Here is a 23,804-nt window from a genome sequence, read left to right as displayed (position 1 = left end):
GTAATTTTTAGTTTTGTATGTTCAGGATAACTTTTTAATAGAAACTAGTCTTGTTTATTGTACTTTGAGAATTACAAATAACTTTGTGACAAAGTTACTTGAAATAAATATTGTGATTGATCAAGTTTAGATCAAAATATCACTAATATGTCGCTTGAGAGTTATTTTTCTTATTATAACCTTTGCAAACTACAAATATCACTGTAGCACCAAGTACAGATATACCAACTAAGATAGATGCACCAAAGATAGCTTTTGTTGTAGTGTTCCAGTTCTTTACAAACACATCGCCGGCTCTATTTTCTTGATCTTCAATTTCATCTGCTCCTGTAGCTCCCCTAAGTAGTCTTGAGTCTTCAGAATTTGGTTTTGAGTTAGTATTTAAATTAAGTCGAGTTGCTATGGGTCTTTCTTCAACAGTAGGAGGAGCTAATTCTATGAACTCTTGTTCTAAATCAGGTATATTGTCTTTTTCTTTATTTTCCCCTTTTCTTTGTGAGTTAAGCTTTGGCACTGATTGTCTACTAAAGGAACTACCTCTCATATCTACAGAAGATATTTCAGAAGCTAATTCATTATCAACTGCTTCATTTCTAGCTGATTGATAATTTTCAGACTGGATCTCATTTTTCCTAGCAGTTATTAAGTCACTAGGTTCTGATATATCAGATTCTAATTCATCTAATTGCGAAATTGCAAGCGGTCTTATCACTGCACCTGACTTATTAGATTCAAGTACTTTCTTTTCTAAAATTGAATTTTCAATCTCAGCTTTCTCAATAGACTCAAGTTGAAGTTTTTTTTCTTCTTCAGCTGTAATATCTTCAACTCTTTCTTGTGCTTCTATCTCTCTCATTTCTTCTTGTTGTAAATCCTTCTGTATAAGCTCTGAATTATTTTTTTCTTTTTCTTTTACTTCTTTTTCTGCTAAAGTCTCTACTTCTTCTAGTATCTCAACTCCCTCCGGAAATAATTCTCTTTCTGATAAAGTGGTGACTCTAAAGAAGTTCTTCATTGTATCAACAGTCTGCTGATCCTTGTGTAATAAAGCAATATCAATCGGTTTCTGGCCATATTTATTAACAGATTCAAGCATATCAGCAACTATATTTGCTTTAAACATAACACCTAGTAAATAGTGTACCATCTCATCATTTTCAGACATAGCTGATAAGTGAGCAAGGTTATTATTGTCAGTATCAACTAAATCTTGAAGTTTTGCACCTATCCAAAACTTTTGACTCATTGTATGCATTAATGCTTGAACTAACCCATGTTCAACCATCTTCTGCAAAATATTTCTACCTTTACTATCAATGGCACAAGTAATAACACTTATATAGGTCCCAGGTTCCATCCCAGAGACGTTTGAGATTGTGCCCTGTAGACTATCTAAAGCAGCTATTAGCTCTTTCTCAGTTCCTTCTGGGAGTCTATCATGTGGTAGTGCTAAATGATACACTATATTCCTTAAACTCATCACAATATAGTTGTTTGGGTACTTAGTAGCCATCCAACCTAATACTGTAGTACACTTCTGTCTCGATTCTGGTGGACTTTGGAACAGATCAATAAATGTATATCCTGGAAGTTTTTCTTTATTTTCTTCTGAATATATACTACCCGATACCACTATCATCTTGTTTAAAGTCAGCAAAGTTATACTAGTAGCAAGGGTAATCGAAAATATCAATGAACCAGATCTTGCCATCTTGGCTGCTTTAATCTTGTGTATCAATTTTCAGACTTATTGTAAAAAACCTATAACCTCCAATTTCCTTCCTTTTGTTAATGTGTGTTGTATTTTCATCATTTCTTGCACCCATTAGTCTTTAGCTGTGTGAAATACCCTAGTGCACACATACAATATTAATTCTTAAAAAAGTTCGGAGAAAACCATAAGTAAATCTAATATTAAGATATATAATGGTTTCAGAGATTTTACTCTCATGTTCAATTATTGTTTAAAAAGGTATTGAAATCGGTACCAGTAAAGATAGTATAACATGAGGACGCCATTACAATTTAATTACTTATAAAGTATGAATGATAAAATTCTGCAAAACTATTTAATTAGTTCCCTATAGAGATAAAAGTCGATATATTTATCAAGTACTTCCAGCTTTAATCCCCACTTTTTTTCTTTTAATATTGTAGATATATATATATTATAAACTATATATAAGGTAGCTGAAGTTTTTCTACTTTATAAATACTCTTTTGAGGAGATATTTTCTTTGAGTATAGATATTTCAATGAATAGCTGTAACTATAATGTAGTATTTTCTTAATCTGTGAACAAAAAATAAGAGGTAAATATCATATATGGCGCTTGCTGAATGCTTTTAAGCTATAGTATGAGGTTTGAACTATGTCAGGATGTCAACCTATATATCGCAATTTGAGGATAGTAATGAATATAATGAACCTGAAATTTCATATAATAACTTCAATTCAAACCTGAATTCTTCAAAAATTGAACAGATCATTGAAATTGTCCTATTTATACAGCTAATTTTCTCATTGAGTGTGTGCATTGGACGTTCAGATTACAACTTCATTTTATACTTAATAGGATATGCATTGTTTTGTGTGGAATTACCACCAGTAGATGTTAACGGAGTTATTAGAAAAATAACTGGGATAAGACGTTATCTTATTTTAGTAATAGTCGCTATAATGATAGACGCTGCTTGGTTATCATTTGCAATGTCTGCATGGTTATGTTCTAGTAATATATCACTTGATGTCTGTTTTGTTGAAGATTTCCAAATGAATTGGGAGTTTAAGATGCATAAATTCGTTATTTGGGGATCAAGTCTCAACTTCCTACTAAAAGGTGTCCTTGGGTTACTATGTTGGATGTGGATCAATAATGAGAGAGTGAAACTTGAAACACTTTCTCCTAAGCAATTTTAATTTTCATAGTATATATATAACAGAGGATATATTCTACTGAAAGTAATAGTAAAGGGGATATAGGACTAGAAATTATTTCAGATTTGTATTGATAGAAGAGGTCGAAGTTAAGCTATTAAGTTTCATCTAGGTACACTAAGAAATGAGCTAATACTCTTGATATTTCTACAGTCTTTGCTTCTTAGTGCGATGCTGGCTTTCATCTTTCTCTTCTTCCTCCTCTGTTTGCACTTCATCCTCATTGTCCTCTTCATGGTCCAGTTCAGCTTCATCTTCTAGTTCATCTGGTTCAAAGTCCCCAGCATCATCTTCATCATCATCTTCAGAAAACTGATGCTCATAAAATTCTTTAAGGTCAACCGCCTCGACTTCTTCATCTTCTTCATCTTCTTCATCTTCTTCATCTTCTTCATCTTCTTCATCTTCTTCATCTTCATCTTCTTCATTCTCCTGATCATCTAAAACTTCAACTTCATCTTCGTCTTCATAACCAAGATCTTCAACTTCTCTACCTTGTTTATCCATTTCGTCCAAAATCTTTAACTTAGGTAGTAATTCAAAAACAGAAGTTCTATAAAAGGTTGTTATCTTCTCAGCTATAGGATTTAAAACAAGTGAAAGTACTTCAAGACTTGGTAGCTCTCTCAATACTGATATCTGATTGAGATTGTCAACTTTATTACCTCCGATTAAAAGTACACGAAGATTAGGTAGTGATTGTAATACTTCAAAACCACGATTTAGATGATTGTCTTGTAATTCTAGAACTCTTAAATGTGGTAATTTAGGGAAGTTGTATAGACTCTGTAAACCAGTAGCGTTTAAACTTAGATATCTTAAACCAGTAAATTTACCCAAAAACTCTGAGTCGTCCTTACTCAGTTCCCGTATTTTTGTACCGTCTAGTACTAACTCTCTTACTTCACAGAAGTCAACTCGATTTAAAGAACTATTTTCTTTGTTTTCTTCTTGGTCCGCTAATACAAAATTCTGCCTTCTCAGGCGATTCCTTACAGCAATCTCCATTATAAACTATGGGCACCCCACCTATACTGTATTTAACAAGCCGGGAGCTATAAATAGACTTAGAATGTGTACTTAGCGGTAGCGCTAATTATGTCTATAAGCAAGATTGAGACTTCTGAGTCTTAGAGAAAACACAAAGTAGAAATACATCTTTAAATTATCTAATAAAATATTTGAATCATATAGCCCGAATATGTATTATAAATTAATCTTGATTCATAGCAAAAATAGGTTGCTTTTTAATGCAGATATTTGGGCCTTCTTCTAAGTATTCACTCTTTGAGATCCATAAACTTTCTTGATAGTCTCTTAGAGCACTGAACACCTGTGCACCTTTCCAGACTGCAAATAATCTATCATCTGCTGCGTTTACACGGATATTACTTTTAGCTTGGGAAGGACATACAAACATTAATTCTTCTTCTAGCCTATTTGCTAACCCATTAAATAAAGATGTTCCACCACTTATAAAGATAGAACCCATCAAATTTTTCCTAACTCCGATAGGAGATGACATAATTGAGTCCATTACAAGTTCATGTAGTGGAGAAACATCTCTATATATTAATTTTGGATCAAAAAGAACTTCTGGAGCATAGAAACGCTCTTTATCAAGTTCAATACGACTTGTACCATCTCGAAGTGTCAAACCATCTGGTAAAACATAAGTTTCCTTTATATCCTCTAAAAGACGTTCATTCTCTACTGCAGGATCTTTTGCAATATAACAGAGTTGCTCTTTTATTATTCGAACATGTTCTAAATCATCTCTAGCGGTTGCAACATAACCCTTATCTGCTAATAGTCTTTGTAAATACATTGTAATCTCTTGACCACCGAAGTCAATCCTGCGTAGTGATGTGGTATCACAATAGCCATCATACACAGGAACAACTTGAGTAACCCCCTCTCCAATATCACAAGCTACTCCTGTTGTTCTTCCTGCACTATACAAAGCCATAAGACCTTGTAAGGCAATATTTAAGCTTTGTGTTTGGTAAAGTTCAAACATTAGTTCAGTTATTTTCTCTTCATGACGATTACTACATAGACTAGGTTTTGTAATGATTACTGAATTATCTGTTGGATCAACATTCAAACCTCTATAAAAAAGATAGTTTAGTAGTTCTTCAAATTGTAGCCAATCATCTATGTGACCATGGTCTATGGGATAACGCAGGGATAGCTTGCCTCTTTGAGCTACTGCTTCTTCAGCTACAAAGGCAGGATTATTATCTGGATCTTCAGGAACATATCTAGAACGGAAATGCCCAACTAGAGAGGGGAAAATGCACCATGGGAATTGATCCTTCTGTGTCCCAGCTTTCATAAACCCAGATCCACAGTCAATAATCACACATGTGTCAGTCTGACTAGGATAACTGTCATTCATAATATTTTACCAAAGTTATCCTTCGGAAACTCGGAAATTTAAAGAATGAAGATGGATTATTTACCTATTTCTCTTTCTGTTGAAGGCTTTAAAGAACTTCTCTCACAAGTAGAGCTATACTTAGGTAAGGTTACGTATTATAATCACTATATAACGAAATTTTGTGTTGATTCTTACAAAAAATAAAGCAATGTACTAGTTAGGTTATAGTTACTTAATATTGTAAGTAATTGATATCTTTTCCGATAGGTATACTTTGAGAAACTATAAATATCGATGCATTAGACTTTGCATGCAAAATGGCGCTCAAACTGTCTAGCTATTACCTAACACTCGGGTAGAGTTTGATAAGATAAAGAAAAATGCATCGACTCCTTAAAATTAGAAGGAATTATAGTATACAGTAATATGGTAGCTAAAAGTGTATATATTGGCTCATAAGAGCTAATTTATGTATAAATATAGAAACTCCTTGTATACAATAATTAGTGTTGCTAAATAGTCATTGAGATATCAGCATATACTAGGAAAATTTTTACTTAATCTTCCAAAGATAAATGGACAAAATCTAGATCCAATTAATGAAGTTACAATGTCTCGAGATGTCTAGAGAAAAGAAAGTCTCAAATTTTTTGAATTTTTTCTGCAACGATGCTCTTGTGAGCTTTTCTTAGTTGTTCACGCTCGTACGTCTTATAATCGAATTCGCAATTGTGCGAATCAGCATACCTATGGTCACTACAAAAGTTGAATCCACACCTACACTGAAAACCAAGAAGACCAACCTTCCTGTTGCATAGATAACATCTATTTGGGTTTACAGATTTTCCAGATTTCAATGTACCCTGTTTAGCATGTTCGAGAAGCCTCACATCAGTCACCTCACTATCATTGTTAACACCAATACTGCCACCAGCAGTTTGACCTGATATATCTTCTGCTTGAGACATGCTTCCAACTTTCACATGTCCAGATATTTCGTCTTGAGTACACTCTCTCTGACTTCGCACCTCAGATGCCCTTCTTAAGTCATCCTCAGACTTTTCTAAATTCTTTACTTTATCTCTGGCTAGAGCATCCTTGTAACATTTACTGCATAGATTTTTAGTTGTCGAATTACCATAAAAGCCACAGTTGTTAGAACATAAAGGTGAACTTGAAGAGGTAAATGGAGGAGTATCAGAGCTCATTGTATTTTCAGTTGTCAAGTAATGCCCTAGAACAAACGCCTTCAATTCCTAGAACTTCAATTCTTCGGTAGTTCAAACTACTTATGTTGCACAAAAATTACTAAAAAGTTATAAGAAGGAAAAAAAATGAGATGGGTTGGGAGAGAATATTCCCGCCTAAATCTACACCGACAAGCCATGCAGGAGGGGGCTGCTAAGAGACGAGCCAGGAGGGTTTTGGGAGAAAAAAAAGAGTGTCAAAAGAAAAAGACCGCTCTAAATTTCAAGTATAACTTTAGTAAAGGTTTTATTTAAAAATAAAGCAAACTTCATTTTAAATGACTTCTCATAGCTTTGTTTGATAATAGTGTTAGTAATATAATAGTAAATATAAAGATTCCCTAAACCCGCCAAAATATGGGTAATAATTAGTTATAATAAGGAAAAAACGCTGTCTATGGGGATCGAACCCATGACCACTAGCTTAAAAGGCTAGCGCTCTACCGTGCTGAGCTAAGACAGCTCATATTACGTTGCTTGTAGAATTCTAAGGACAACAAGTAGAAATGTAGAGAGAAAAATATAAAGGCAAGATAGGGAAAATTCATTCAACAAATAGCCCTTATTGCTTTTTTTTTATTAAACCTCATATATTATTTTTATGTAATGTTAGTTTTAATACTAGACATGTATAGGGATTCTTCAAAAGATCAAGGGACATTCATATGTGGAAGCATACACTTAGTGCCAATTTCTAGAGAAGTTGCACGCAATTGTTTTGCAATCCTATTATATTATTTTCTGCTAAGAATTAGATTGAAAGATTTTGCAACAATTTCTCGTCAGATCAACACAAATTCTACATAAGTATATAATGGTACAATATCAAAAATCCACTTTAGCTTAACATATTTTGCAATATATTAATGTCTCAGGTTATTTCCCTCTAATAATACATCCAATAAGGTATAGAAATCTTCTTCATAGCGCGAAGGTAACTCTGTGAAGTTGAAAGTTAGATTTTAAAAGTGTATTATTGATAAGAAAGTTTATTGATAAAGGTGCACAACTCTAAATATACGGTTTAATCACAAAAGATATCAATATATACACCTTTTATCAGTAGACTATACCTAGAGTACTAGGAAAAGCCTACTTACATTAAGCTTGACAAGTAACGTATGATTATGGTTAGTTTCAGTAGATTCACTCTTTTTGGTAAGATTCTCAAACACTCTCTTCCAAGAAAGACCGGGGCCAATTGATAAGTGAAACTAATGAGCGGATGACGGCGCTAAGTACTTAGAGGGTACCGAATAGAAAGTAGAAAACAACGAAATAAGTGAATGGAGCTAACACGAGGTAGTATATGAGAATAACTTGGCCAATCAAATGTAATATAAGAACATATTACAAGATGGTCTTCAAAGGGGGACAGGCAAAGTTGAACAATAAAGTAATTTCTCTTATTTTTTGCACACTATGGCTAATTATTAGTTTTGCTAAAAGCAAAGAAGATCTTTGTTATGGCATGTCATGTCTTAGTAAGTCCTTCTTGTCATATTTAACTCTTACAGTAGATGGTTCACTATGGGCTATAGATGAGAAGGGAAGAATACTTTGGCAAAACAAATTGATCCCGGGAGGAACCTTTCATCCAAAAGAACTGGTTACTACTAAAGATAGTATTACCAATAGGCTATACTGTTCATTTCAAGGTAGCATATTCTATTACTCACTAAATAAAAATGTAGATGACGTGACAACTGCGCATGAATTAATTCCACTCGATGGAATTCGCATAAACAACTTGGTTGAAAAGTGTCCATTCCACTCGTCTTTATTCCCTGGAGTATACTTATCTGGATCTAGGCACTCTGATATAACTACATTAGATATTATGACAGGAAGAGTTGTTTCAAATCCTGCATCTCCTGAACAGTGTACAGTGCATCCAGATGATGGTGGAATTTCCAAACTATCTCCTTTTAATGATGTAGTAATTGGAATTACAACTTGGTATATTAGAGCCTTAAATATAAACACCCATATGCTTGAGTGGGACTTACGTTATGTGGATGTTACAAGTCTTGATCACGGAGTTAATGACCACCTTGATAATCCAAGGCTATTACAATCAAGAAATAGGACATCATTGTATTATGGTCCAACTAGACATTCTCTTTACTTTGATAATGTATCTGTAGAGTTTCCTTCTCAAATATCTAGTGTCTTTAAGTTAGAAACAGATTCAGCATTTCCATATTTTTCATCGAGATTACTTTATTTGAAGGAAATGACTGTTTCAAATTATTTCTACTCCTCTCAGATGGTATTAAGTCCAGTAATATCTGTAGGTAATATTCTTTTAACAGAAGATGGTGATTTAATGAAGAATTCAGGGAAAGACAAAAGTTATTGCATTGAAAGATTACTACGAGAAGTTTTACCTTCTATTCCCTTAAAAAAGTTTATAGCCCCTCCACTTCTACCATCACCAGAGGTTACAATAGACGAACATATAAGCTTATCTGATAGTAGTACCTCTTCACAGTCCTTACCATCTTTTTCAACTAACACACAAGCATTATCTTCAGAACAATCTTTGTTACCTTCAACATCTCCATCATCTGTTCTAGTAGTAACGGTGAGTAAAACATATGTTATGGTAGTTACAGCAGTTGTATTTTCTGGAGGTGTAGTCATAATTTTGCTTTTAATTTTGGTATTAAAGAGAACAAAAAGTATTAGCTCAACTGAGAAATTTTACTCAAATGGTATTACAGGTTCTAAGGGTGCAGAAGCACTAAAAAATTCTTTTCTTGCAACATCTTCATATACTAAGTTCAATTCAGAGGAGAATGATCTTGATTTAAAAGATGAAAATAATTTGTTTAGATTTGTAAAAAGTCACTCTATGGTTGATATGAGGACAAGTTTTATGGGGATATCAAAGAATGTCTTTTTTAAAGCACTAAATGGTAAGAATGATAATATAATTCATCATAGAACTATAGAAAAATCTGAAGTGAAGTTTGAAAAGTCAGAGCAAAGGTCTGGTGTAAATATAACTCTAACTAGTAGTGACGCTACAATACCTACCACTATGGATATTACTACAGGTCAAATTCCTGGTTCAGTTATATCAGTGGGTCCGAAATCATCTTCACTATACTCAATTCCAAGTGATTCGGAATTAGCTCGCTGTATTGATAATGGTAGGTTTTCAAAAAATTTTGAGATTTGTAAATTAATTGGTCGTGGTGGATTTGGTCATGTATATCAAGTTGAGCATAAACTTGAGCGTGGAACATTTTATGCAATAAAATTCCTAAGATTAGGTCTTGGGGCAGATGATGACATTACAAGAATCAGATACTTTAGAGAAATCACAGCAAATAGAACAACACTGAGCAAACATGTGGTTCGTTACTACACATGGTGGTGTGAAGAACCAGAAGCACTTCAAGGATATGTCGAAGGTATAGAAAATTTAGGTTGTCCTAAGTCTGTTTCACAGCTATCTATAAAGCCTGAAGTTCTTCATAGGAGAAATTTTAAGAAAACTACAAGACAAGAAAAGTACAATAATCTAAATATCCATAATGTAAACAGGAAATTTAGTAGTGATGACAGTGATGATGGTTTTCAGTTAGAGAAGGATTACGATGAATTTAATGAATATTCCTATAGTGGGTCATCTGAAGATAGCCGTGCACCATTTGATGATGATAATTATAGCTATCAGTTTGTGACCGGCAAACAAATTTCGAATTGGACCTTGAATGTAGATTCTGTATCAAGTTTGACACCTAGTATTAACTCGAGTAGTTTAGGAATGACTACTGATGAAAATGACTTCATAGCTTTTGAGGAAGATAACTTCGAAGACACAAAAAGTGTAAATTCTGTAAATAGTAAGAGGCAGGATATTAAATTCTCTGAAGACAAATCAGACTTGATATTAAATAACCCTATGGATGATACTAGTGATGACAATGGTATACTATATAGAACAAGAACAATCACTTCATCTATATCTCTAACAGCAGTAAATAAAGAACAAAATCAGGCTAACAGATTTGGATACAAAAGCCCAAATACACAATTAGGGATTTCTACTCTTAATGTACCCACTTCTTTAGATCGTCACCACTCTCTAGTTTACTTATCTCCAGGTTGCCGTCGTGCTAATGGTCCAGTGTATGAAGTGATTATGATGATTCAAATGGAGTTATGTATAGGTGTTACTTTACGTTCATGGCTAGGAGATACAAATAGAAGTACAACAATTGGTGGTGGTGAAGTTGAATTAAACTTTTTTAAACAGATAATCAAAGGTATCCGTGATATACACGAGAAAGGAATTGTCCACCGTGACTTAAAACCTGAAAATATATTCGTTAATCCGTGTACATTGCAGATAAAAATTGGTGATTTTGGCTTGGCTCGTTTGATGTATGATAATGAAAGTAATGGTGCTGTAAATAGTACAAATCTGAATAGTGTGAATGATATAAATTCAGCCACAAACTACAGTTTAAATAAATTTATGGCCTCAAATAGAAAAAAGAAGGGTCCACTATCAAGACTAGATTCACAAATAAGTGTACGTGGGCAATTAATTGGAACTCCTGGTTATACTGCACCAGAAGGTGGTGCTTTATGCAATGAAAAGGCAGATATATTTTCGGCAGCATTGATTCTATTAGAATTACTGTGCCCAAGATTCACAACAGCAATGGAAAGGATAAATGTTTTGGATAACTTTAGAAATAAACGAATAGTTCCAAGTTCCATTATTAGAAATCACAATTCATGGGTTCCACTACTAAGATCCATGGCCTACCAAGACCCAGAACTAAGACCTTCATCTGAACACGCTTATAGAATCGCAAAGGAGATTATTAGGAATTCTAGCAACGTTTATAATAAACTATCTTGAAATTTGGGACTAATTAGAAAGGAGTTGGAACAGAAGCTATAGGAAGTAAGTTTCGATCTACACTTGAGAGTTCAATTTAGATCTTTATAATGGCACTGCACCCACTCTACATAATATACGTCCTACACTATAACTGACAGGCAATTCAACTTAGAATACAGAGTTGTGTATAGTCATCTATTGTATTATATAAGGAAACTAAAATAAATAATATTTAATTTTGAATATCCGTGTAAAAAACGGTGTTTAATCTCGTAATTAGTTACTTAGGTCTAGAAATAGCTACATTAAAGCAAATCAGCAATGTACATCGGCATTTCTTCAATTTGTGTATTATAATGTCTCTCGATATCCCGTAAGTGCTCAATATCATCAACTGTAACAAAGTTGACAGCAACACCTTTTCTTCCAAAGCGACCTGAGCGACCAATTCGATGAATATAAGTTTCGGCCGAAACAGGAAGGTCGTAATTAATAACAAGAGAGACTTGCTGTACATCAATACCTCTAGCCAACAAATCCGTCGTAATGAGTACACGAGATGAACCAGATCTAAATTGTCTCATGATGACTTCACGATCCTTTTGATCCATATCACCATGCATACAAGAACAAGTGAAGTCACGGTCTGTCATCTGTTTAGTTAGACGATCTACACGTATCCTTGTGTTACAGTAGATTATTGCCTGTACAATAGTTAAAGTTTCATATAAATCAACCAGTGTAGCTAATTTCCACTCATCCTTTTCTACAGCTACATAGTATTGTCGAATACCTTCTAGTGTTAGCTCCTCTTGTTTAACCAAAATACGTTTAGGATCTCTCATAAACTGAGTTGTTAAATGTAGTATTTCATTTGGCATTGTGGCTGAAAATAATGCAACCTGTACATCTTGTGGAAGTTTCTTGAAAATATCGTGGATCTGGAGTTTGAATCCTCTACTAAGCATCTCATCTGCCTCATCTAGTATGAATAGTTTTAGATGATCAACTCTAAGATAGCCTTTATCTAACATATCAAATACACGTCCTGGTGTCCCAACAACCATATGAACACCATTCTTCAGTTTATTCATATCATCACGTACAGATGTACCTCCTACACAGGCATGACATCTTAAGTCACAATAATCACCCAAAGCTAAGGCAACCTTCTGAATTTGTTGTGCGAGTTCTCTAGTAGGTGCTAATAGTAAGACTTGGCAAGCATTTAAAGAGTAATCAATTTTTTGAAGAGCTGCAATTACGAATGTAGCTGTCTTCCCTGTACCTGACTGAGCTTGACCAATTGTGTCATAACCATCCAAAATAGGTTTTACACCACGTTGTTGAATTGCAGATGGTTTCTCAAAACCATATGCAAATATTCCACGTAGTAAGTTGCCATCCAGGTTTAGTGCCTCAAAACACTCGACAATCTCATCGTAGTTACTCTCGATCTCGCCTGTAGATGCCACCTGAACTGTCTCCTCACACGATGTAGATTGCTCCGGAATTGCCATCACAGTTTTCACAATAAATTTACAAAAATTAAATTCAGCCTCTCTTCAACAAAAAATTCTTTGCCTGACTTATTGCGCTGCCCATTATCTCTAGAAGTTTAAACCTCCTTTTTGAATCCTTTATATGTCTCCGCTTTGCACCCCCACAAGAGACGAGACCGCCATATATTTAGGCGCTTATTTATTGCGTGTGAAGTAGCTATATTGCAAGAATCCTCAATGCTCTACCGATCCCCCCCTTCTTTTTTTCTTTACATCCTGATGTAAAAAGAAAACGGGGGAGGGATAATATTTTAGTTTTATAATAGATAAAACTTGTGAATATTTCTTTAAAAGATATGAAATTTCTTTATTCATTGATTTCGTTTCTCTATATCCCACTCCTCTCACTTGCAAGTCAGAAACTGGACCCAAACAAACTAAACCCATCATTAAGGCTGGAAATGAAAGTGAAGATAGGAAATAGTCAACTTAAATCAATGACATTAGGTCTATTTGCTGAACAAGTGCCAAAGACTGTCAATAACTTCTATTCCTTGTGTATTGGAAATAAACGAGATGAGGATGGGAAGGAAATGACATATGTTGGAAGTAAATTTCATAGAGTTATTCCAGGCTTTATGGCCCAAGGTGGAGACTTCACTAAGCACAATGGTATGGGGGGTAAAAGTATTTATGGAGATACTTTTGAAGATGAAAATTTTTCAATTAAACATGCCCCTTATGTCCTATCAATGGCAAATAGAGGAGAGCACACAAATGGGTCTCAATTCTTTATCACATTTGGTCATACACCTCATCTAGATGGGAAACATGTAGTATTTGGACGTCTAATGGACGAAAAGAGCAAGAAAGTACTAAGAGAAATTGAATTAGTCGGTTCAATGAGTGGCAAATGCTCAAAAGATGTCATAATTACTGAGTGTACTTTATTGTCTGGGTCTCCTAGTGAAATTTTACAATAGTATGTATTATTTTAGCATAGGGCTATATTTTTAAAACTAATAACTAATCTCTGATATTCAGTTATAATTCATAGGACTTTTGAAACATAAGATAGCGGATTTACATTGTGTGTCTTTTTGATATTTGTATCTCTAGTTTTAACTGGGGGCTCTGGCGTATTCCATAGGTTGTACGCATAAATGAGACATCTTAGATATCTGAATTTCATTGTTATTTGTGGAGTTATAAGTTTCAATCTCTTTAGTGAACTTAAATAGCTAATTTAGAGTTTATATAGTTGATATAATGATTGAGATAATATTGAATGATCGTCTTGGACGTAAAATCCGTGTTAAATGTAATTCTGATGATACAATTGGCGATGTGAAAAAGTTGGTGGCAGCCCATACAGGTAAGATTAAATTTACTAGGTAATTGCTAACTCTGGATGGGGATTGTTTAAAATATAGTCTCATAGTTTAGAGCTTTAAAGTCACTTATTTACTTGCCAGGTACAAGGTGGGAAAAAATTCGCATTCAAAAATGGTACACCACTTATAAGGATCACATAACACTAGAAGACTACGAAATTAAAGATGGTATGGGACTAGAATTATATTATAACTAGTCAATAAATAGTATTAAATAAGTGTAATTCTCAAAAAAGTGTTGAAAAAAAGTACTCTTCACTATTACTAAACATTAAGAATGAAGTATTCAGTGAAATTGCAAGTTTAAGTTACTTGCAGAAATAGTAATACTAGATTAAACTAATCTTTTTAATATGTATTAAATCTACCTCCTCACTAGATATTACTACATAGAAGATCTGCACTGAGTTGCAATAGAATCTAACTCTCTCTGACCTTGGGCACTTAGTCTACGTGTTCCAGTATTTGGATTAAACTCAACTAAACCCATACCTTGGAGTTGAAGTAGGCAATAACGGATCAATCCACGAGATGCAGTGCTAGAGTGATTTCTTGAAGTTCCATTACGCTGTTTCCTACCATAAAACTTAGATAAAGCACCCACTCCTGCATTTGGACGAATATACAAATGCCTTAATATTGAAGCAGCACGAATATAAAGCCAGTCAGGATCTTGTGGTGGAAGCTCTTTGGATGAAGATGTCTTAACATGGTCCACCCATTCTGGTATTGCCATCTTGCCACCTTTCTTTAGCTGTTGTGCAAAACGTTCAATTAAGATGCCTGCTGGTACATCCTTGGCTGTCTTCACTACACGAGGAGCTGCTACTTCGTATAGTGTCATTGATTAACAACCAAAATTTACACTTCCTGACGATAATTTATAAATCTCTAGAAAATACAAGTGCCTCAGTATCGAGACACATCTATTTTACAATAGACATTTGTTTGAGTCCCATATACCGCCTTATTTGGAGACGTCCCCCCCCACTTGGGCGCACTTTATAAACTGTATATGGGCGCTTTGATTATTTCATTAGCTATCAAAATCCGCTTTTAGTTATTCCTCCTCCCCTTTTTTCTCACAATGTTTTCACCGCAAATTTGTGCCCTATATTAAATTTCCTATTGGTGAATTTCTATCGATGGAAATGTCTGGCGAGAATCAACATGATGAAACCTTTTTATTTGACGAAAGAGAAGATGAATTAGAAGAATTTGATAATCTGGGTAAGATTTTATTAATATTTAGTCCTGTAGTTTGTATAACTACCTTCTTATTTACTAAATGCCACTTTCTATATTACTCTTAGAAAACCTTGAGACACAGATTGATCCGGATGTAAATGAGTGGGATGAAGATTGGGATGTTACTGGTAAGTTTTATTTATTAGCTTTTTAGTAACATGAAACTCGGTTAGACCCAGTATGATTAGTTGATGCTTTATTGACAACAATTCATTGTTATGTCTTCAATAACTCCCGTTACTCTTTCTATTTGATTAAACTATAGGTTGGGATGATGAAGATATGGATGACGAGTTTACTAAACAACTTCACAATGAACTTCAAGAATTTGAGAAAATGCAGAAGTTGTCTTCTGATCAGCTACAGAAGTAGCAATTATAATTTCTCTCTAATGTCTATATCTCTTGCACAGTAAATATCTAGTTTATATTTCAATATGAATTTTAATAGATCTTATTATTACTTTATAATGATCTATTTTAATATTCTTAGTGGGATTCGAGAATATATATTATGTAATTATTTATCTTATGTATTTAGTTTGCTTGAAATGAATTCTATATCATTGTATTCCCACTGAAGTAATTCAATAAATTGTGGTTTCTGCATGCATGCATGTAATTGTAATTGTCATTGGCTCTCCTTGCATGTTACCTCTATCCTTAGAACACTTTTCTCTACATATTAATCTATATTAAACATAAATTAAGATTTTAAGGTCACATTAAAATGTCAAGACGTGGAGTTTCAATCGAAGAAAAAAGAACCAGGTAAATAATACCCTTAAACTTTGTAAAATAGCTTAGTTTAATTCTAATACACTTTGACTATATTCTGATAATATCCAATTACTTAAAACAATTTCAGATTATTGAGCTCTTTATATGATAAGGTAAGCTTGGCTAAATAATGAAATTTATAAGAAAGTACTTTACAAGTTTTTTGTTTGATAATTACATTACTGTCTACTAGAAAGAGTGTTTCAATTTAAAAGAAATAGAAAAGCTTGGCAAGAAATGTGGAATAATAGAACAGACAGTTAAAGATATTTTACAAAGTTTAGTTGATGATTCCCTTGTAATGAGTGACAAGGTTGGGTCTCTAAATATATTTTGGGCATTACCAAGTGCTGCTAGATCAATGAGAGAAAATCGAATAAATTATTTGAGGTTCGTTATTTTTTATCATGTATACTATAAATACCACTTTAACTAAATTGAAATTCTTTTTAGAGCAACAAAACAAGAAATAGAGGACAATATACAATCATTAAACAACCTGATTGAAGAATCATCAAAGACAGATACTGAGGAGACAAAGTTAAGAAAAAAGAAGATGGAAAGGTTAGAAGAACTAACAAGTACTAATGAAGAGCTTACAAAAAAGTTGCAACACATAAAAATGATGTTACAAGATAACCCAAAAGTACTACAAGAACAAATAAATCAGAGTAATGAAGCTATATTAAGGTGGGAAGATAATATTTGCAATATAAGACAGTGGATCAAGAAAAAAATGCCCGGAGTTAAAGAAAGAGAAATTAATCAAAATTTTGGCTTACCTAATGAAGACTAGGTAATTAAATGTAATATCTTCAGTTCACTATAAAAAGTTCTAAGATATTCCTATTATTCAAGTTATACAAAGTATTTTATTTTAGATTCAAACATAATATTTACAAATTTTCCTTAATTTTTTAAGTGATCATTTTTTCATTGCAATGATCATATGAAGTAGCACTGAAGTCAAACATAGATGAAATATCAGCAATATCTTCAATAAATTGCTGCTGAATAGAATTATATTCAATAGGAATATCATAAATATCACTACTTAGAGTATCCTGACATTTACTACTATTACTGATATCATGTGTAATTTTGCCATGCTTAGAATCTTGGCTAATTTCCTGTTTGAGGTCATTGAAAAATGATGAATTAATCTTTAGCTTAAATTGAGGTTCCACAGAGTTGTTAACTTCTGTAGCTTCCATAGTTTCCATTAAAGAAATATCCATAGTAAGATTTAATATAAAATTTGGAATATACTGCTTTAAAGTATTCCTAGTACTTTCTTTTCTTTGAAGATAGGCAAATAGCCACTTCTTTAAATAATTATCTAATGATAATTTATTTATATCAATGGAAAATTGACAATTTTTCTCGGCAGTATAGTTCCATAAATGTGCCCACTCTGGGTTACCCAATAAATATCTTCCGTGGCCTATAATCCACAAGTTACGCTTAGCTCGCGTCAGTGCAACATTAATTCTCCTAATATCAGCTAGAAAACCAGCATTAGTTCTAAGAGTTTCCAATCTGTTATTATTACCAATAATTCCATTAGGTTCAATATATTGAGCTCTTACAGCTGAAAAAATGATGTAATCACGTTCCTGACCCTGAAAACCATCAATAGTACATACATCAATTGGGCATATAATATTGGATGGTAAGTTAAATCGTTTCTTAATCATAGATTTAATGAGTCTAACTTGTTCATTATAAGGGGAAATAATTGCAATTTTATCATACCAATTATTCACATCAGATTTGCTAGGTAATTTTTCATTCACTTCTGTCAATATTAATCCCAAAAGTTCAACTAATTGACAAACTAATTCAGCTTCAATTGGATTTGAGATTGATTTATTTTTTATTTCTTCTGAATTCACAGAAAGAAAGGTTAGTGGTTTAAAAAAAGGTATGGAATCCCATGGTATTATTGATTTTCTTGCGTCTATTATACCTGGATAATCTTGCAACTCACCATTATAAAAGCGTTTTGAAGGAAATTCAGAAATTACCGGATGCATTCTATATTGCATACTTAACATTTTAACTGGCAATCCATTCAGTTGCAGCCTCTGAAATAGAGAAATATCATATTTATGTAATATTGCTATCCTAGACAGAACTGTAGCAGGTAACTGTTTAGGATCACCTACAAGTATCAATCTCTTACAGCCAAGTTTCAGTGGTATTAGGGTAGACAATTCTACACCTTGAGATGCCTCATCAATTATTACTGTATCAAAAGCAATAATCTTTTTTGACTTTTCATTTGGTGAGCTACTTTGGTCAAGAATAGAAACTAATTCTTTACTTCCACACACAGATAAGGTTGCACATATAACTTGGGACTCTTGAATAATCTTCCACTGAACTTGTTGACGAACTTCTGGTTTACTTTCTTTTGGATTGTAACCGTTACGAATTAAACGACGTTGTAATTTAACTTCCAGGCTATATTCCAATAAATCCGGGTGATAATTGGGTCCAGCTCTAACTATAGTTGGATTATATCGCACACCATTAGCATCTAGAATACCTCCTTGCTCACGTATTGGATCTGCAACTAAGCGACGAACAATAGCATCTATTGCAGCATTTGATGGAGCACATACTAAAATTCTTCTTGGTCCAGTTTGCCTATTTGATATATCTAAAGGAATAGTCTTTGATTCAATAAGTTTAGTAGTACAAATTTCTGGATTATTTGCTTTCCAATCATACCAAGGTACATAATCACTATTATAGCACCATGGCTGTGAATATCTAATTAGTGAAAGTCCTACCTTTTCTATATCGTCATATTTATATACTTCAACTTTTCTCTTCTTCTCATTTATGGTCAAAGATGTATCCCTTTCTCTAAGTACTTCATCTTTACAACTACTTCTCTCATAATTTGAAGATAATAATGCACTAATTATACCAATAATTGTAGTTGTCTTACCAGTTCCAGGTGGGCCTTGAATTAAGGTAATACCTTGGTATTTTAAGCACTCATTTAGTGCACTTAGCTGAGAATCATTGTAAATTTTCTCAAGAGAGTCTAATAAAGTGTCAGGAATAGATAATGAACCATTTCTTGAGACAGGATTCTTCAAACATAAAATATCATCTTTAAGTGGGAGATCTTGTAATGATAACAAAGCACTATACTCTCTGTAGTTAGTAGCAAATGAAGTGATTCTGGATATCCACCAAGAAGTTTTCTTTGTTTTATCTCTTCCTAGTTGAAGATATTGATTATATTTAGTTAAGCGATCTCTCCATCTTTCTGTATTACTTATTGTTGATGGTAAGCGTTTGATCTTTTCACCTTCAAGATAGTATAACGGGTTAATTGTATTTAGTGTAAGTTTACCCGATTTAAAATTATGAACAACGCCGAAAACATGATATGGTTCATCACTTAAATTTTTGTCAGGTATATTAAACAATTCTTCATTAGCAGGGAAAATAATCAAAACTATATCCTGAGGTGAGAAATAGACTGGATTTCCGGTATCCACATTTAATAATTTTTCAAAGCGTACAGATATAAAATTTGAGTCGATGCATCCCTTGCTCTCCAGCATTGTAAAGTGCTGGAACGAACTCATCTCTATATGTTTGGCTCTTTGTATGGATTGTTGACATTCTAGAAGAAATAAAGAAAAGAAAGACTCAATATACTCTTCGAGTGATGAAAATCTAGCAGGAATCTCTTTAATTTCGCATTTCTCGTACCTGCTATTGTAAGAGTATAATTTTTCAGACTTTTGATATGGCTCTTCCTTTATATCCTCAAAGAAGTCCCAACTTAATATAATTCTGTCAAAGTCCTTACTTGAAATTTTATGTGCATTACTTGACTCTTTAAGATCATTTACGGTAGTTTTAGACTTAATAGAAGCTTTACTGTCAGAATCTGACCTGAGTGTTCTTTTAGTTGCAGATGTCATATAATTATATTGATACTTGAAGGAGTAAAGTATTAATCAAAGATATATCAACCGTAATTATACCATGTATCTTAATATCTCCTTCTTATGTATAAGTTTATATTTTTAAGGGAACACTAAATAGTCTTGAAACTTTTTTCAAGCTTTCTAATACCTAGTAATACAAATACAAATTCCCCCAATTGGCGCCAATTAATATTAGTGTATTATTACAAGTTATAAATGGTATACTTGAGATGGAGTGGATTTTTAATAGTATCTATCCTTCGGAGTTCAGTAAATAAATAAAGATAAGCAAACTCATATCAAGAATTAATTTGGGATATAGGAAGTTTATACATAACTACTTGGTTTCAAATGGAAATCTAAAGAAGTCATCTTTGAAAAATAGTTATTGTATTGATATACATTAAACAAGTTAGGATCTATATAAAACTACGATTCAAAAGGAAGTAAAACGTCCCTAAAATTTTAAATATTATTTAAAGTCATATTAATAGGTACAAATACAGTTTGTTACTAAGATCATTCTTCATAATAGCTGAATTATTTATATAAAAGCAAAGTTCACTACAGTATAACTGCCAAATATTATGAATAAAATCCAGGCTATATAATAAGCCAATCTAATATATTATAATTAACTCATTCAGATTAATGTAAAGATCACAAAGCAAACTGCATATGAACGAAATTTTGGAATTAGCATTATGAAATTTTGTTTAAATATTGTGATCAATTGATAGACATAAGATAATTCACTTTATAATTATATTAAATTATCTCTGTAAATATTTTTGAAACGAATAGAGCATTGTTTATTAATAAAAGTAGTTAAAATATTATCTATGGGTGTATGAATTGAATTGATAGTAATTTGCAGAATTTACATTTGAATAATTATGTTGCATTGAATTTACCTGAATAGGAATTCTAGATGTAGTTAAGCTTGAACTTATCATATCGTCAGCTCGATATGAACTTTGTGCATTCGATGCAATATTATGATAAGGAAAGCTACTATCCAGTAAACTTGAAACAGGGGGTACTGTAGTATTGTGTTGCTTATTCGAAAAGAAGTCATTATAGTCCCATGCATTACTTTTAATACAATATGCAAATATACTCCTAATTCCAGTAAAGAGATTTCTATCTTGTAATTCAAAGCAAAAACCATCAATATCATAACCATTATATCTTTGTTTAATTATATCTGGTTTCTTTAAATATTCATAAAAAGTGACATTTGTTATCATTGATTTTAAATGTCTAACGAATAGATAAATCACAAATCCCATCCATGGAATATTTGTAATGCTATTCAGCATAATTACTGAGAACCAGAGATCTGATACCATGAAGTAATACAATCCATCAAAAACACCAATCCCAAAGTCATTATTACTTGTAAATAAGTCATTTCCTTGCAGCGAAAACCAGCTGTTTATATTAGATGGCGTATTTGTAACTTTATTTATTGTAGTAGCAAATAAAAACCTTAATGAGCAGTATTGTTGAAGCAAATAGTAATACCATGAAAATGTGAATAATAAAAACATTAGAAAGAGAACAAATGATCTTTGATTGCCAAGTCCAACACAAGTATCAATCCATACACAATGATGATCAAATCTCTGAATACAATAACCACATTCAGAACAGTGATGCGCTCTAAATGGTCTTTCAGTACGACATGTTACACATATTTTAGGTAACACTGGTGCAGAACTGATAATTTGATTACCATCAACAATATCTACATATAATTTCTTATGAACACTTTGTCTTTCCTTAGCCACTAGTGACATTAAAGAAGTTATCTCATTAGATATATCTATAAGTTTTTGAATATACCCATTATAGGTATTTTTGTAAATATCTAAACCAATAGACTCTCCACTAAATATTTGACGATTTAACTCAATTAAATCGTTATTAATTTTAACTTGTTCCTCTTCTTTTAACATTAGCTGAAATACACTCGATGATTTATTCACTTTTGAATTACTAATTATAGGTATGTACAAAGCTATACTTTCCAACTTTTTTATTTTGTCATGAGATAATTTCGATATACTCTTGGGATATAGTGGATATTTTACATAGTTTGAATGACCGAGATTTGCTAAAAACCAACACAATTGTGTAACTACAAAAGCACCAAACCAAATATAATAATGATCCATACTTATCCCAGCCATATACTCTTGATATTTACTTATAGTATTTCTCATAATAAGTACAACGGCCAAATTAAAAAGTGCAATAAACCAGTAATAGACCGCATAAGGGCTTCTTATTAGTGTTGTTGTTCCAAAAAGCTTGTTATGATAGTACCAGAAGTATAAGGAAACTGCCAACCAATAATTACGTTTGATCCAACATAATTGAAATGCAGTATTTCCAACCATAGAACTATCATAGTTTTTACATTGTAATAAATGAATAGCCCCTAAATCACACAGAAATTGAACTGTATCTTCACTTTCACTGACACATGCAGCATGCAAAATAGTATTACCCCTGTGATCTTTGTGTCCTAAATTTGCTCCGTGACTTACTAGCCATTGTACTAAACTGCAGTTCCCTCTTTTAATAGCCCAAAATAATGGTGTCTGTCCAAGAATATCTTGCTCCTCAAGTGTATAACCCTGTAAAAAGAGCCACTCCATAATTCTAAGTAAGTCCTGAACCTTATTTTCAACACTTTCCGAAGCTGCTGTTAACATTAAACCAAAATTGTTCCTATTCTTAACTGAGAATATTCTTGAACTGTATTTCTCATAAAAATACTTTAACATTGAAAAATTTCCAGACCTCACACAATAGTGTAAAGTTGTATCACCATTTATATCTGCTCTAAAAGGGTCACAACCTAAGCTCAGCAAGTGTATAGTAACGTCATCCCATTGATAATATACGGTCCAATGTAAAGTATTTGAATCATTCAGAATGCTTGTATTTCCTGTTTCTATTAGCTGCTGTATAATAAAATGTAAAGTATTTCTGTCCCTTCTTTGTGCAGCAATAGCTAGTTCATGAGAAGCATATTCTGCTTCAAATAATCTAGTACCTTTGTTTTGAGAAAGCTCCATTTATTTCTCAAAAGATACTAAAATGTCTGTCTTGTCCACAAATTATTGCTTTCAAGGCACACTTTCTTACTTTTATTATCCCCCTCATTTTTGGATTATTCGCGCAATCCTATGCATGTGGGGAAGTCTCATTTTGTCATTTGTGACTCCACAAGGCTTTTAAATGCAGAATTAAGTGCTTTTTGGTTAAGAAAAAAGTACATCTTTTAAAAATATATTTTGCATGTGGCTATGCAGAGTTTTTTTGATTACCCAACCTTATATATTGATGTATGTCTATTTTATGCTAACTATATTATAAAAGTAATAATAATATAAATATTATGCAGAATAAAAAAGTCTTATAAAAATCTATACTAGCTCCGTGATAATGACGTGGCAATATTGTCATGCCGGTAT

At 32.8% G+C, this 23,804-nt stretch overlaps 14 protein-coding genes and 1 non-coding gene across 15 annotated transcripts, besides 6 other annotated features; 6 read left to right on the top strand and 9 right to left on the bottom strand.

The window, feature by feature from the left end:
- Positions 1–142: 142 nt before the first annotated feature.
- CMU_035670 (uncharacterized protein) lies at positions 143–1,711 on the bottom strand (the record flags this gene model as incomplete). Its single annotated transcript, XM_002141707.1, has 1 exon — positions 143–1,711. One exon carries the CDS (start codon positions 1,709–1,711, stop codon positions 143–145), a length of 1,569 nt encoding a protein of 522 aa, XP_002141743.1.
- A 424-nt stretch (positions 1,712–2,135) lies between these two features.
- Positions 2,136–2,185: a sequence feature (AT_rich).
- Positions 2,186–2,379: 194 nt separating this feature from the next.
- On the top strand, positions 2,380–2,919 carry CMU_035660 (uncharacterized protein; the record flags this gene model as incomplete). Its single annotated transcript, XM_002141706.1, has 1 exon — positions 2,380–2,919. One exon carries the CDS (start codon positions 2,380–2,382, stop codon positions 2,917–2,919), a length of 540 nt encoding a protein of 179 aa, XP_002141742.1.
- A 165-nt stretch (positions 2,920–3,084) lies between these two features.
- Positions 3,085–3,945, bottom strand: CMU_035650 (uncharacterized protein; the record flags this gene model as incomplete). Its single annotated transcript, XM_002141705.1, has 1 exon — positions 3,085–3,945. One exon carries the CDS (start codon positions 3,943–3,945, stop codon positions 3,085–3,087), a length of 861 nt encoding a protein of 286 aa, XP_002141741.1.
- Positions 3,288–3,405: a sequence feature (GA-rich).
- A 205-nt stretch (positions 3,946–4,150) lies between the features above and the next one.
- On the bottom strand, positions 4,151–5,338 carry CMU_035640 (actin family protein; the record flags this gene model as incomplete). Its single annotated transcript, XM_002141704.1, has 1 exon — positions 4,151–5,338. The coding sequence occupies one exon, from the start codon at positions 5,336–5,338 to the stop codon at positions 4,151–4,153; it is 1,188 nt and encodes a 395-aa protein (XP_002141740.1).
- A 623-nt stretch (positions 5,339–5,961) lies between these two features.
- CMU_035630 (AN1-like / A20-like zinc finger domain-containing protein) lies at positions 5,962–6,528 on the bottom strand (the record flags this gene model as incomplete). Its single annotated transcript, XM_002141703.1, has 1 exon — positions 5,962–6,528. One exon carries the CDS (start codon positions 6,526–6,528, stop codon positions 5,962–5,964), a length of 567 nt encoding a protein of 188 aa, XP_002141739.1.
- Positions 6,529–6,956: 428 nt separating this feature from the next.
- CMU_035620 lies at positions 6,957–7,030 on the bottom strand. Its single transcript has one exon. It is a non-coding gene; the product is annotated as a tRNA-Lys (tRNA).
- A 1,008-nt stretch (positions 7,031–8,038) lies between these two features.
- On the top strand, positions 8,039–11,452 carry CMU_035610 (uncharacterized protein; the record flags this gene model as incomplete). Its single annotated transcript, XM_002141702.1, has 1 exon — positions 8,039–11,452. One exon carries the CDS (start codon positions 8,039–8,041, stop codon positions 11,450–11,452), a length of 3,414 nt encoding a protein of 1,137 aa, XP_002141738.1.
- A 199-nt stretch (positions 11,453–11,651) lies between these two features.
- Positions 11,652–11,674: a sequence feature (AT_rich).
- Positions 11,675–11,739: 65 nt separating this feature from the next.
- CMU_035600 (eukaryotic translation initiation factor 4A, putative) lies at positions 11,740–12,954 on the bottom strand (the record flags this gene model as incomplete). The annotated part of the gene is made up of 1 exon (XM_002141701.1): positions 11,740–12,954. The coding sequence occupies one exon, from the start codon at positions 12,952–12,954 to the stop codon at positions 11,740–11,742; it is 1,215 nt and encodes a 404-aa protein (XP_002141737.1).
- A 338-nt stretch (positions 12,955–13,292) lies between these two features.
- On the top strand, positions 13,293–13,919 carry CMU_035590 (peptidyl-prolyl cis-trans isomerase, cyclophilin-type family protein; the record flags this gene model as incomplete). The annotated part of the gene is made up of 1 exon (XM_002141700.1): positions 13,293–13,919. The coding sequence occupies one exon, from the start codon at positions 13,293–13,295 to the stop codon at positions 13,917–13,919; it is 627 nt and encodes a 208-aa protein (XP_002141736.1).
- A 286-nt stretch (positions 13,920–14,205) lies between these two features.
- CMU_035580 (uncharacterized protein) lies at positions 14,206–14,527 on the top strand (the record flags this gene model as incomplete). The annotated part of the gene is made up of 2 exons (XM_002141699.1): positions 14,206–14,330; positions 14,383–14,527. 2 exons carry the CDS (start codon positions 14,206–14,208, stop codon positions 14,525–14,527), a joined length of 270 nt encoding a protein of 89 aa, XP_002141735.1.
- Positions 14,528–14,715: 188 nt separating this feature from the next.
- Positions 14,716–15,174, bottom strand: CMU_035570 (40S ribosomal protein S19, putative; the record flags this gene model as incomplete). Its single annotated transcript, XM_002141698.1, has 1 exon — positions 14,716–15,174. The coding sequence occupies one exon, from the start codon at positions 15,172–15,174 to the stop codon at positions 14,716–14,718; it is 459 nt and encodes a 152-aa protein (XP_002141734.1).
- Positions 15,175–15,475: 301 nt separating this feature from the next.
- On the top strand, positions 15,476–15,950 carry CMU_035560 (uncharacterized protein; the record flags this gene model as incomplete). Its single annotated transcript, XM_002141697.1, has 3 exons — positions 15,476–15,560; positions 15,644–15,706; positions 15,844–15,950. The coding sequence occupies 3 exons, from the start codon at positions 15,476–15,478 to the stop codon at positions 15,948–15,950; spliced, it is 255 nt and encodes an 84-aa protein (XP_002141733.1).
- A 357-nt stretch (positions 15,951–16,307) lies between these two features.
- On the top strand, positions 16,308–17,153 carry CMU_035550 (Mnd1 family protein; the record flags this gene model as incomplete). The annotated part of the gene is made up of 4 exons (XM_002141696.1): positions 16,308–16,348; positions 16,446–16,470; positions 16,551–16,747; positions 16,811–17,153. The coding sequence occupies 4 exons, from the start codon at positions 16,308–16,310 to the stop codon at positions 17,151–17,153; spliced, it is 606 nt and encodes a 201-aa protein (XP_002141732.1).
- Positions 17,154–17,274: 121 nt separating this feature from the next.
- Positions 17,275–20,310, bottom strand: CMU_035540 (uncharacterized protein; the record flags this gene model as incomplete). The annotated part of the gene is made up of 1 exon (XM_002141695.1): positions 17,275–20,310. One exon carries the CDS (start codon positions 20,308–20,310, stop codon positions 17,275–17,277), a length of 3,036 nt encoding a protein of 1,011 aa, XP_002141731.1.
- A 464-nt stretch (positions 20,311–20,774) lies between these two features.
- Positions 20,775–20,797: a sequence feature (AT_rich).
- A 275-nt stretch (positions 20,798–21,072) lies between these two features.
- Positions 21,073–21,093: a sequence feature (AT_rich).
- A 59-nt stretch (positions 21,094–21,152) lies between these two features.
- Positions 21,153–23,405, bottom strand: CMU_035530 (DHHC zinc finger domain-containing protein; the record flags this gene model as incomplete). Its single annotated transcript, XM_002141694.1, has 1 exon — positions 21,153–23,405. One exon carries the CDS (start codon positions 23,403–23,405, stop codon positions 21,153–21,155), a length of 2,253 nt encoding a protein of 750 aa, XP_002141730.1.
- A 291-nt stretch (positions 23,406–23,696) lies between these two features.
- Positions 23,697–23,730: a sequence feature (AT_rich).
- Positions 23,731–23,804: the final 74 nt, after the last annotated feature.

Source organism: Cryptosporidium muris, genomic scaffold (genome assembly GCF_000006515.1).
Source record: "Cryptosporidium muris RN66 scf_1106632373425 genomic scaffold, whole genome shotgun sequence".
NCBI lineage: Eukaryota > Apicomplexa > Conoidasida > Eucoccidiorida > Cryptosporidiidae > Cryptosporidium > Cryptosporidium muris.
Note: the sequence above shows the minus strand (reverse complement) of the source record. Positions and strands in the feature narration are given on the sequence as shown.